We start from the raw sequence: 12,785 nt of genomic DNA on the forward strand, positions 1-12,785 counted from the left end.
ATTTTAAATTCAATAGATTAACATGACACTATCACAATCAATGAAACATAGAAAAAGATTACTTAGCATTTAATAATCCAGTGTTCATGTTTCTCAGTTCAAAGATGCATCTACTTATATCTATTGATTCGCTTCTTCAGATGGTTGACAAGGGAAGAGACTCACATTAGCCCACATTGACCTATAGGTTTCTTATACCTGAGATATGGCATTAGCTTCTACATGTCCACTGAGTAGGCATTTCTTACTCCTGTATGTTCACACACTCAAGATGCATAATCATAATACAGTAGCAACAAGTTCATTTCCCTATCATAGCTATTTAATTCACAGTTTCATAGCTACTTCATACCTTATTGAAGTTATTGAAGATTGCCTTTCCCTTGTTTGGCACATAATTCACCTGAAATATAGTTTATCTATCAATTTAGGTGAAATAAAATCTCTCCCCTATTCACCATGGTAGCAAAAATGGAAACTGGATTCTATTTTGAATGCAGTCTTCAAACTGAGGGCTTGCCAGTGCATCAAAACATTAGTTTTCATCAAAAGGTTCCATCTACCACAGTTCATAGATTCAAGCTTTACAGGTAGGCCTAAGTTATCTGCACCTACAACAAAAGAGAAAAAGACAGAGAGAGACACGATGGAAAAACGCCCATAATCTGTTCTCGCTTTGGTCTTCCAGAACGGGAACTTGACTGAATCTGGTTATTGCAGAGGTGAACTCTTTGTAGGAATCATAATTCTAGACTCCATGCTCCTGATCAAAGGCACTAGGAGAGGAGATGTGACAGAGAGAGAGGTTAGAGGTCAACATCAAACATCTAAAACCGTGTTTCTCAACTCCAATCCGTGAGTACCCTCAACAGTACACATTTTTATTGTAGCCACTGACAAGCACACCTGATTCAACTTGTCAACTAATCATCAAGTCCTGGATGAGTTTGTCCAGGGTACTGTTGTGGGTAACCGAGGAACGAAGTTGGGAAACACTGATAAAAAGACAGCAGCCTATATTTTGTCAAGACGGAGTAATACATGGTTTTCATTAAATTATTTGAAATTATCAGTACATCATGGATGTACTTCAGTGTCTGATCCGACAACCCACAAGACAATTCATTTAGACATACAAACATAGTGAAATACTGAGAGTTTGATGCAATTGAAAAACATCATTATTCTGAAGCCTCTCTCACAGTTGAAGACAAAAAGCACAATGCATTGCCAGAGAGGTTTTGATTGATGTCTATGTGTTTGTTTTGTGTGTATTCTTTCCTACCTGTATAATAGACACTAGAATCCCATCCCTCCTTCTGCCAGGCAGAGTTTCTTGTCTCTTCTCTGGATTGAAGGTCTTTATAGGCTGTAGATGGAATCAATTATTTAGTATGCATGTGTTCATAATATACAAATAGGGGCAGGTACAAAAGACATTGACATACATAATAAACAATAATCCAACGTGTTGCACCATAGTGCGTGTATTGACAGTAGTAAACTGTCTGTCACAAACTCATTGGGATAATTCCAAAAACACAGCATTGTTTGGCTTCATTTGATAAAATACTGTCAATGTTATGCATACGGGTATCATCAGCCAACTCACCCCACAGATGATGAACTTCATACAGGTCTCCTATCTGAGAGAAGAACCCTCCAACTGCCTCATCGTTCTCCTGTCGATGTTTGATAGCCCTCGCCCTATCAAGATAGGTAATGAATACAATCAATATTGGACATATTTGACATTCTACTGAAACATTTACTGATATTACTTATTGTATACCAGCTTTATTTCTGCATTAATTATTTACAAAATGACATGCAACTTAGATGCATATGGTACATGCACATTTCTTTCAAACAATGTACATATTGCAGTCTCATGAGAAGTCTTACCAATGATTCCCCCATTCAATCATCGTTCCAGGCTAAAAGTTGGTTGAGAAAAAGAAAAACAATGTCTTTAACCACTTTTCCATCCAGTTTTTATGCAAGTAAAGTCATATCGTATAAAAAAAATGATCACGCCTCTCTCACGACATAAATGTATAAATGTCGACAGATAATGTGTTAGTTTGACATGGTGGGATCTTTTTGTGTCTGTAAAATTAATTATGCGGGAAATGGCTGTCGAAAGGCTTTGATGCACAAATATTTATATAATAACCATCATATTGAAGTAAACTTGGAGTCATGCAATGATATAATGTGTGGTCCTCCCACCATGACTTGGAAAACCATGCCGTTTATTAGGCTACAGATGAAATAAGTAATGATGAACTTCACAGGGTGGTGAAAGTGTACGGTGATGAGCTTGACACTGCTTTCTAACAAATATCGAGGGTCTTACTTTGGTGACATGATGATCGATGTTTGACTGCCTTTTGACAAATAAAAATATTATCGCTATTTTCCATAATAATCTCATCATGTAGACCACAGGATGTTGGTGGCATCTTAATTGGGGAGGACGGGCACGTGTTAATGTCTAGAGCGGAATAAGTGGAATTCTATCACATACATCAAACACATGGTTTCCATTTTTACGCTACTGCTACTCTCTGTTGATTATCCATGCATATTCACTTTACCTCTACCTACATATACAGTCGTGGCCAAAAGTTTTGAGAATGACACAAATATTAATTTTCACAAAGTCTGCTGCCTCAGTTTGTATGATAGCAATTTGCATATACTCCAGAATGTTATGAAGAGTGATCAGATTAATTGCAATTCATTGTAAGTCCCTCTTTGCCATGCAAATGAACTGAATCCCCCCCAAAATGTCCACTGCATTTCATCCCTGCCACAAAAGGACCAGCTGACATCATGTCAGTGATTCTCGTTAACACAGGTGTGAGTGTTGACGAGGACAAGCTGGAGATCACTCTGTCATGCTGATTGAGTCCGAATAACAGACTGGAAGCTACAAAAGGAGGGTGGTGCTTGGAATCATTGTTCTTCTCTGTCAGCATGGTTACCTGCAAGGAAACACGTGCCGTCATCATGCTTTGCACAAAAAGGGCTTCACAGGCAAGGTATTGCTGCCAGTAAGATTGAATAATCAACCATTTATTGGATCATCAAGAACTTCAAGGAGAGCGGTTCAATTGTTGTAAAGAAGGCTTCAGGGCGCCCAAAAGTCCAGCAAGCACAAGGACCGTCTACTAAAGTTGATTCAGCTGTGCGATCGGGCACCACGTACAGAGCTTGCTCAGGATTGGCAGCAGGCCGGTGTGAGTGCATTGCACGCACAGTGAGCGAATACTTTTGGAGGATGGCCTGGTGTCAAGAAGGCAGCAAAGAAGCCACTTCTCTCCAGGAAAAACATCAGGGACAGACTGATATTTGCAAAAGGTAAGGGATTGGACTGCTGAGGACTGGGGTAAAGTCATTTCTCTGATGAATCCCCTTTCCGATTGTTGGGGCATCCGGAAAAAAGCTTGTCGAGAAAGACAAGGTGAGCGCTACCATCAGTCCTGTGTCATGCCAACAGTAAAGCATCCTGAGACCATTCATGTGTGGGGTGGCTTCTCAGCAAGGAGTGGGCTCACTCACAATTTTGCCTAAGAACACAGCCATGAATAAAGAATGGTACCAACACTCCTCCGAGAGCAACTTCTCCAACCATCCAGGAACAGTTGGTGACGAACAATGTTTTCCAGCATGATGGAGCACATTGGCCCATAAGGCAAAAGTGATAACTAAGTGGCTCGGGGAACAAAACATTGATATTTTGGGTCCATGGCCAGGAAACTCCCCAGACCTTAATCCTATTGAGAACTTGTGGTCAATCCTCAAGAGGCGGGTGGACAAACAAAAACCCATAAATTCTGACAAACTCCAAGCATTGATTATGCAAGAATGGGCTGCCATCAGTCAGGATGTGGCCCAGAAGTTAATTGACAGCATGCCAGGGTGGATTGCAGAAGTCTTGAAAAAGAAGGGTCAACAACTGCAAATATTGACTCTTTGAATCAACTTCATGTAATTGTCAATAAAAGCCTTTGAAACGTATGAAATGCTTATATAATTATACTTCAATATTCCATAGTAACATCTGACAAAAATATCTAAAGACACTGAAGCAGCAAACTTTGTGGAAATTAATATTTGTGTCATTCTCAAAACTTTTGGCCACGACTGTAAGTAAGCATAGGCTTTGTTGTACCCTCTTCACAACTGTCTTGGTGTGTTTGGACCATTCTAGTTTGTTGTTGATGTGGACACCAAGGAACTTGAAGCTCTCAAACTGCTCCACTACAGCCCCGTCGAAGAGAATTGGGGCGTGCTCGGTCCTGCTTTTCCTGTAGTCCACAATCATCTCCTTACTCTTGGTTACGTTGAGAGATAGGTTGTTATTCTGGCACCACCCGGCCAGGTCTCTGACCTCCTCCCTATAGGTTGTCTCGTCGTTGTCGGTGATCAGGCCTACCATTGTTGTGTCATCTGCAAACTTAACGATGGTGTTGGAATCGTGCCTGGCCATGCAGTCATGGGTGAACAGGGAGTACAGGAGGAGACTGAGCACGCACCCCTGGGGAGCTCCAGTGTTGAGGATCAGCGTGGCAGATGTGTTGCTGCCTACCCTCACCACCTGTGGGCGGTCCGTCAGGAAGTCCAGGATCCAGTTGCAGAGGGAGGTGTTTAGTCCCAGGATCGTTAGCTTAGTGATGAGTTTTGAAGGCACTGTGGTGTTGAACGTTGAGCTGTAGTTAATGAATAGTAGACATGAGGAGTTGCTTCACGTTCTGATGGAAGGGTTCCAGGACGTGGCCGAATGTCACGACCTAGCATTGGACGCATTGCGGGAGCAATTCCGTGGGTTGCCTACCAGGCAGCCTACCACGACGGTAACCTCCCAGCCAGTCAGTAACCCGTCTGGTTGCAGCGCAATCACCCCGGTTTCCCGGGAACCCCGCTTAACTCCCCGAAGCGCTACGATGGAGATACCAGAACCGGCCGGGCTTTTCTCTCCCAATGCTCCCTCGTTTTCGAGCTGCAGCCTTCTTCGTTACCCTCAGACCACTCAAAGATAGTGTACATTATTACGCTAATGTCCGGGAGGGCACTCGCCTGGGCCACGGCGGTGTGGGAGCAACAATCCGCCTCCTGCCTCAGTCTGGAGGTATTCGTGGCGGAGGTGAGAAAAGTTTGAGGCGCCGGTGTCCGGGAGAGAGACTGCCCGGAAGTTACTCAAGCTTCGGCAGGACACCCTCAGTTTGGCAGACTATGCGGTGAAGTTCCGCACGCTAGCAGCGGAGGGTACATGGAATCCTGAAGCGCTGTTCGACACACGGATTATCGGAGGAGGTAAAGGATGAGCTGGCAACCAGAAAACTACTAACGGATCTCGACTCACTCATCGCTTTAACCATCCGGATCGATGATCGGCTACGGGAACGTAGGATGGAGAAGAGGTCCGATTGCAGTCCCAATCGCTCACTCAAGGATCCCACCTTGCATCTGATGAACTCCGGAAGTCCCCGGCGTCCGGTAGTCAGTGCATGCTCGGGGTAGACGTCCTGGTAATCCATCTGGCCCTGCGGCCTTGTGAATGTTGACCTGTTTAAAGGTCTTACTCACATAGGCTGCAGAGAGCTTGATCACACAGTCATTTGGAACAGCTGATGCTCTCATGCATGTTTCAGTGTTACTTGCCTTGAAGCGAGCATTGAAGTTATTTAGCTCGTCTGGTAGGCTCGTGTCACTGGGCAGCTCTTGGCTGTGCTTCCCTTTGTAGTCTAATAGTTTGCAAGCCCTGCCACATCCGACGAGTGTCAGAGTGTAGTACGATTCGATCTTAGTCCTGTATTGACGCTTTGCCTGTTTGATGGTTCATAGGAGGGCATAGAGGTATTTCTTATAAGCTCCCGGGTTAGAGTCCCGCTCCTTGAAAGCGGCAGCTCTACCCTTTAGTTCAGTGCGGGTTACCTCAATTACCTCGGCTAACCGGTGCCCCCGCACATTGACTCTGTACCGGAATCCCATGTGTATAGCCTCGCTACTGTTGCTAGTTAATTATTTGTAATATTGATATTGTAAAAAAAAAATATCTTATTTTCATTTTTTTCTTATAGAATTATAATATATATTTTTTAGTCTTTATCTGTATTTTTCATTAAAAAATGTTTTTCTTAAAACAGCACTGTTGGTTATTGTTGTATTCAGCACATGTGACAAATAACATTTGATTTGCTCCATTCCAGCCATTATTATGAGCCTTCCGCCCCTCAGCTGCCTCCACTGATGTAGACTAGACAACCCACACAGCCTACATGCAGTATATCTGCGAGCTGTTAGCTATTGCGCAGGTTGCAAGACCAGAGTAGGCACATTTGCTATTTAATGCAACCGTTTCTGTGATAAAACTAATCGGTAGAGTTGAAAATGCAATGTAAACATATTGAACACATAGATTTTTATTCTCTACAGTGGTTAGAGCATTGGACTAGTAACCGAAAGGTCACAAGATCGAATCCCCGAGTTGACAAGGTAAAAATCTGACGTTCTGCCCCTGAACAAGGCAATTAACCCACTGTTCCTAGGCCATCATTGAAAATAAGAATTAGCTCTGAACTGACTTGCCTAGTTAAATAAAGGTAAAATAAAACTTAAGCGAAAAAGTACATTTTATGTGCACTACATCATCACATACTGATTGTTACCCTGAACAAGTCCATTTGCTGGAAACATGCCACTGGTGGAAAAATGCACATATTTTCTTAATGCGGATTCTAGAATATTCGCATGAAAATCTTTCGCCAATTAGATGGAAATCTAGCTACTGGAGATAATTACACTGAAGTATGAACACAGGAAACGTTTAACTTCATAACCACCCGTGTCCTTCACCAACAGAACGCAACAGCATCCCATTTACATACCATACTCCTAGACATGCAGGTGCTGCAATCAAAACATACAGTTCTGTACAAAATGCAGTGTGACGTAGGCCTACATACTCATTAGATACAGTCAAGCCAGACGTGATGGTTGTGTTTGAGAGTAGACGTTTATCTTATCTTAGGTACATGATGTCCATTGTGTTCTGTCGGTCCACTGTTTGTATATCTCTGGGTGTCCTCACAGCAGTATCTTACCTTGAGTTTCTATGAGCACAATTCGTATGTCTAGGTCATCGCAGGACTTATCTTAAAGGGATAGTTCAGGATTTTGGCAATGAAGCCCTTTATCTACCTCCCCAGCGTCAGATTAGCTTGTGGGTACCTATTTTATGTATCTGCGTCCAGTACGAAGGAAGTTAAGAGGTAGTTTTGCGAACAAATGCTAACTAGCATTAGAGCAATGACTGGAAGTCTGCATGCTAGCTGTTCCCATAGACGTCCAGTCATTGCGTTACCACTAGTTGGCGGACTTCCTTAAAACTGAATGCAATATAAAAATGGTATCCACAAGTTCATTGGACTCTGGGGAAGTAGATAACGGGCCTCATTGCTAAAATCCTGAAGTATCCCTTTAAGTTTGTATGACCACAGTTTGCATGTTTCTAGTCCCAATCAGTGTCTTACCTTGAGTTTGTATGAGCGCATCTCGTATATGTTGGGTCCATTTCTGGGTGTTGGCTCGTTCCAGAAACTGAACTCTAGAAGAAGCTGGTTCCGCCGTGAGACCAGCATTTTACTCCTCTCCTTCCTGAAGTGCAGATAGTCCTTTAAAAGAGTTTCATGTTGTTTGAAATTCATGAATTAGTAAACTAAAGAAGAATAGTTGTTTCACGTCAGCGAGTAGTAGAGCCATGCTTTCCCCCAAAACAATGAGGATACTCTGAAATTTATACAGTTGAAGTCGGAAGTTTACATACACCGTAGCCAAATACATTTAAACTCAGTTTCACAATTCCTGACATTTACTCCTAGTAAAAATTCCCTGTCTTAGGTCAGTTAGGATCACCACTTTATTTTAAGAATGTGAAATGTCAGAATAATAGTAGAGAGAATGATTTATTTCAGCTTTTATTTCTTTCATCACATTCCCAGTGGACATGAAGTTTACATACTCTCAATTCATATTTGGTAGCATTGCCTTTAAATTGTTTAAATTGGGTCAAACGTTTCAGGTAGCCTTCCACAAGCTTCCCACAATAAGTTGGGTGAATTGTGGCCCATTCCTCCTGACAGAGCTGGTGTAACTGAGTCAGGTTTGTAGGCTTCCTTGCTCGCACACGCTTTTTCAGGTCTGCCCACATATTCTCTATAGGCTTGAGGTCAGGGCTTTGTGATGGCCACTCCAATATCTTGACTTTGTTGTCCTTAAGCCATTTTGCCACAACTTTGTAAGTATGCTGGGGGTCATTGTCCATTTGCAAGACCCATTTGCGACCAAGCTTTAACTTCCTGACTGATGTCTTGAGATGTTGCTTCAATATATCCACATAATTTTCTCTCCTCATGATGCCATCCTTTATGTGAAGTGCACCAGTCCCTCCTGCAGCAAAGCACCCCTACAACATGATGCTGCCACCCCCGTGCTTCACGGTTGGGATGGTGTTCTTCGGCTTGCAAGCCTCCCCTTTTTCCTCCAAACATAACGATGGTCATTATGGCCAAACAGTTCTATTTTTGTTTCATCAGACCAGAGGACATTTCTCCAAAAAGTACAATCTTTGTCCCCATGTGCGGTATGACAGCTGCATGGTCCCATGGTGTTTATACTTGCATACTATTGTTTGTACAGATGAATGTGGTACATTCAGGCATTTGGAAATTGCTCCCAAGGATAAACCAGACTTGTGGAGGTCTACCATTTATTTTTTGAGGTCTAGGCTGATTTCTTTTGATTTTCCCAAGATGTCAAGCAAAGAGGCACTGAGTTTGAAGGTAGGCCTTGAAATACATCCACAGGTACACCTCCAATTGACTCAAATGATGTTAATTAGCCTATCAGAAGCTTCTAAAGCCATGACATCATTTTCTGGAATTTTCCAAGCTGTTAAAAGGCGCAGTCAACTTAGTGTATGTAAACTTCTGACCCACTGGAATTGTGATACAGTTAATTATAAGTGAAATAATCTGTCTGTAAACAATTGTTGGAAAAATTACTTGTGTCACGCACAAAGTAGATGTCCTAACCGACTTGCCAAAACTATAGTTTGTTAACAAGAAATGTGTGGAGTGGTTGAAAAACGAGTTTTAATGACTCCAGCCTAAGCGCATGTAAACTTCCGACTTCAACTGTATATAACAATATCAGATTTACAAATATTTGACATAACTTGATATACATTTTGAATGATCTGTTGTGGTACTGATTTGTCCAGAACATCCTTTCTAATTGCTTTTAAAATGCTAAAAACATATAGTTTACACAGCCTACCTTATTGTTGTTCAATTTGGTCAAGCATTCAGTCAATGCTGGGTAGCCTCCTGTATACCGCCAAAGGTGCACTGCAACAAACAGACAGCAGAGGTCAGTGATGTATTGGCCAAACTGTTTACCTCCATCAGCTAGATGCTTCTGGTGAGTGACATCATTGTACAAGAGGCCTATCTTCAGGAAAAGGTATGTGATAACATTAGATCAGGGTTAACAGAGAACATAAGATTACATCAACAGATCATATTAGATAACAGTCGATTAGGGTTTCGTGACACTGTTGTTATGCACCGACGTCTCTGCCACTTACCAGCTTGGTCTTGGTCGCCATACCAAGTATTCCAGCTCCCCACAACATCACAGGGATAGTCCTGGTCTAAGTGGAGTTTGCGCTGCACCTCAGACCTGAATTCATGGGGGAAAGTATAAAGACACAATATCACAGATACTGTATATGTCTGCATTTTCATCGATTGTGCAGTCCTACTCACAGATATCTAGTAAACATCTACTGTGAATTACCAAAAGAGGAGACTGTCAGTTAGTATTTACAGCACATATGAGCAAAACTAAAAATGAAAGATGAACTCACTCTAGATTGTTGTACGCCTCCAGACACTCTGGCTTGACATTGTGAACTGAGAGAGAAAGGGACAGAATAAGCTAGTCTGAATATTGGTGGATGGACATTAGGCTAAAAAAAGGGAAATATCATATAACATACTCAGCAGCATCAGTCATATTATTAGACTAATGCGTTATTCCTTCTGCAAATAAACTATTTTTGGATCATCGTCTTCCTACCCAATTTCCCTGCTGGTTATAATGGTCAGGCTAAAGTTATAGACAAGTCAAAGGACAAACTATCCAAAGTTAAAGTATGTGATGAGAACTAGACATTTCTAATGACATTTTTGTCACAACAAAACACATGATAGCATTGTAATGATACCATGTAATTACACATTCTCACTTTATTTAGCCCCAGATCTGCATGCATCTTCCTGTAGGTCCCTTGGTGCAATAATATGCCTTAAATTATGATGATCCTTTCACTGTTTTCCAAAGAGACGGATCGATAAAATGTCACACAGAGGCTATGCCGTGTACAAAGCAAATGAATCCAATTCAACATCATTTTCTGTATTTGTCTCACATTTAGTTTATTATTGAACCTCAACCACTCCTGCAGAAGAGTATATAGATGTGTTGATGCAGCTAGGATATAATATATTATTACATACACTGAATTTTGTAGAGGTCGCTGGTCTCACTCTTCGACAGCAGGTTGGAGTGGGCATCTTTCCTGGCCTCCACTTCGTGCACAAACATAGACTGGAACCATCCTTTATCTGAAAACCTCCTTCACAATTTTTTGTTGTTGAGAATTTAAAGAATCAAAAGAATTTAGAGTTTTTGCAGGATCAGGCAACTTGGCATTGATATACAATAGAAACATGTCTGATCAGTATAGGCCATGAAATCTAAATGAGTCCACTGGTGGCACTGCAATTATCACGCTATGATGAGTAGCCTACACCCTGGGTATGAGTGTGATCAATAGCCATTTATGTTAGTCTGGTCAGTTGAATGAGAACAGCATTACTCATGTGTTATTTACAAGGACCTGCCTTGGATATTGCATAGAAGATTTCCAATATTACTTGTGAAGATGTGTTACCATTTGAAATCCAAGAGTGTCATGGATTTGTCCATTAGTAGTGGCTCAGAAGAACTTGGTTGAATCAAGTTATTGACCAAGCAGTCTGACAGGCCTACAGATCATCTGCTCTGGTGTCACTGACTCAAATCAGATGGATTGAATGGAAATGCTAAAGCTGGCAAAGCAGTTAAAAGCTGAGTGTAGGCTAGCAGTGGATCACTTTAAAAGTGGGATTATAAACTGGGTGGTTCGAGCCCTGAATGCTGATTGGCTGACAGCCGTGGTATATTTAAGCAATAAAGCCAGAGGTGGTGTGGTATATGGCCAATATAGCATGTATAACAGACATTATAAACTGGGTGGTTCAAGCCCTGAATGCTGATTGGCTGACAGCTGTGATATATCAGACCATATACCACGGGTATGACAAAACACTTTTACTGCTCTAATTACGTTAGTAAACAGTTTATAATTGCAATAAGGCACCTCGGGGGATTGTGATATATGGCCAATATACCACGGCTAAGGGCTGTGTCCAGGCACTACGCGTTGTGTTGTGCTCAAGAACTGCCCTTAGCTGTGGTATATTGGCCATATACGACAACCCCTCTGGCCTTATTGCTTAAGTATACCACGGGTATAACAAAACATAGATTTTTTACTGCTCTAATTATCTTGGTAAACAGTTTATAATTGCAATAAGGCACCTCAGGGGTTGTGATATATGGCCAATATACCACGGCTAAGGGCTGTATCCAGGCACTCCACGTTGCGTCGTGCAGGGAACAGCCCTTAGCCATGGTATATTGGCCATATACCACACTTTATCTGCCATTAGTGCTTAAAATATAGAATATGGAATATTGCATGCTGACTTGAATTTGCAGTAGGAGGAAAGGATAGAGTAGTTGTTGTTTGTTTTATTCAGTTGCCATGTTGTCAAAGTGTTTGGTTACATTGTGTCAGCATTGGAAAAGTGATAACACCACACAGTTGATCCCATTTGAAATGGGTCAAAGTTCAGGTGCCCAGCAAATTATTAAAGTAGGCTAGTAGACTCAGTTAGTGCAACTTTTTCATCATTAATCAGGATGTATCCTCCTTTCAATCGTTGAACCTTCATCATTTGACCAACAATTGCACATAACGTACACATTTAGCAGGCAGTTATTGTTGGATATATCGTCCCTCTACGATTCAAAGCGACCTAGTTCACATAATTAGGGTTCACATTCTCAAAGTATTTAATTGCGCTTTGTAAGATTAGGTTAAGTACATTCTCTGTTGAACAAAGATGCGAGTAAATGTTAGCATTTAAAACTTCCAACGGTTTCACTTTACCTTGCGACCCGCAGCTTGACAGCATTCCTGTATAGTAGTTGGCCCTTGGGCAATATTGAACACGTCGCCGCCATCTTCCCCAGACACTGAATGGAAACCTTTCCCTCGTTTGTGTGAATCTTTATATATACGGCCTATGTAGTGACGTTATGACGAGAGCTAAACAGAATCAACCGTTTAATATTTAACCAAGGATAAGTATCTGACTGTTAGCTGTAGTCAGAGAGGAAAAGGCGAAGCGAGAGGTTTTACTCTGCCCAAAATCTGTCCACGAAAATAAACCCACGAAGTGAGGGATTATTTGTATGGAAGACAATGAGTATCGAATTTGGTCAACAAAAAAAGCAATTGTTAGTTTGCTATGTGAGGCTTATTTGATTGAATAGAAGTTTCGTAATGGTTAGGTTGTTACGAATCGAATGATATATGTGGAGAT

At 41.6% G+C, this 12,785-nt stretch overlaps 1 protein-coding gene across 1 annotated transcript; it reads right to left on the reverse strand.

The window, feature by feature from the left end:
* Positions 1 to 168: 168 nt before the first annotated feature.
* nipsnap1 (nipsnap homolog 1 (C. elegans)) lies at positions 169 to 12,501 on the reverse strand. The gene is made up of 10 exons (XM_023979369.2): positions 12,350 to 12,501; positions 10,590 to 10,708; positions 9,938 to 9,983; positions 9,656 to 9,750; positions 9,346 to 9,416; positions 7,542 to 7,682; positions 1,906 to 1,937; positions 1,613 to 1,707; positions 1,286 to 1,369; positions 169 to 776 (listed from the first exon to the last, which is right to left on the reverse strand). The coding sequence occupies exons 1-10, from the start codon at positions 12,421 to 12,423 to the stop codon at positions 712 to 714; spliced, it is 822 nt and encodes a 273-aa protein (XP_023835137.1). The 5' UTR covers positions 12,424 to 12,501; the 3' UTR covers positions 169 to 711.
* Between the last annotated feature and the right edge of the window lie 284 nt (positions 12,502 to 12,785).

The sequence above is a fragment of the Salvelinus sp. IW2-2015 genome, linkage group LG33 (assembly GCF_002910315.2).
Source record: "Salvelinus sp. IW2-2015 linkage group LG33, ASM291031v2, whole genome shotgun sequence".
Classification (NCBI taxonomy): Eukaryota; Metazoa; Chordata; class Actinopteri; order Salmoniformes; family Salmonidae; genus Salvelinus; species Salvelinus sp. IW2-2015.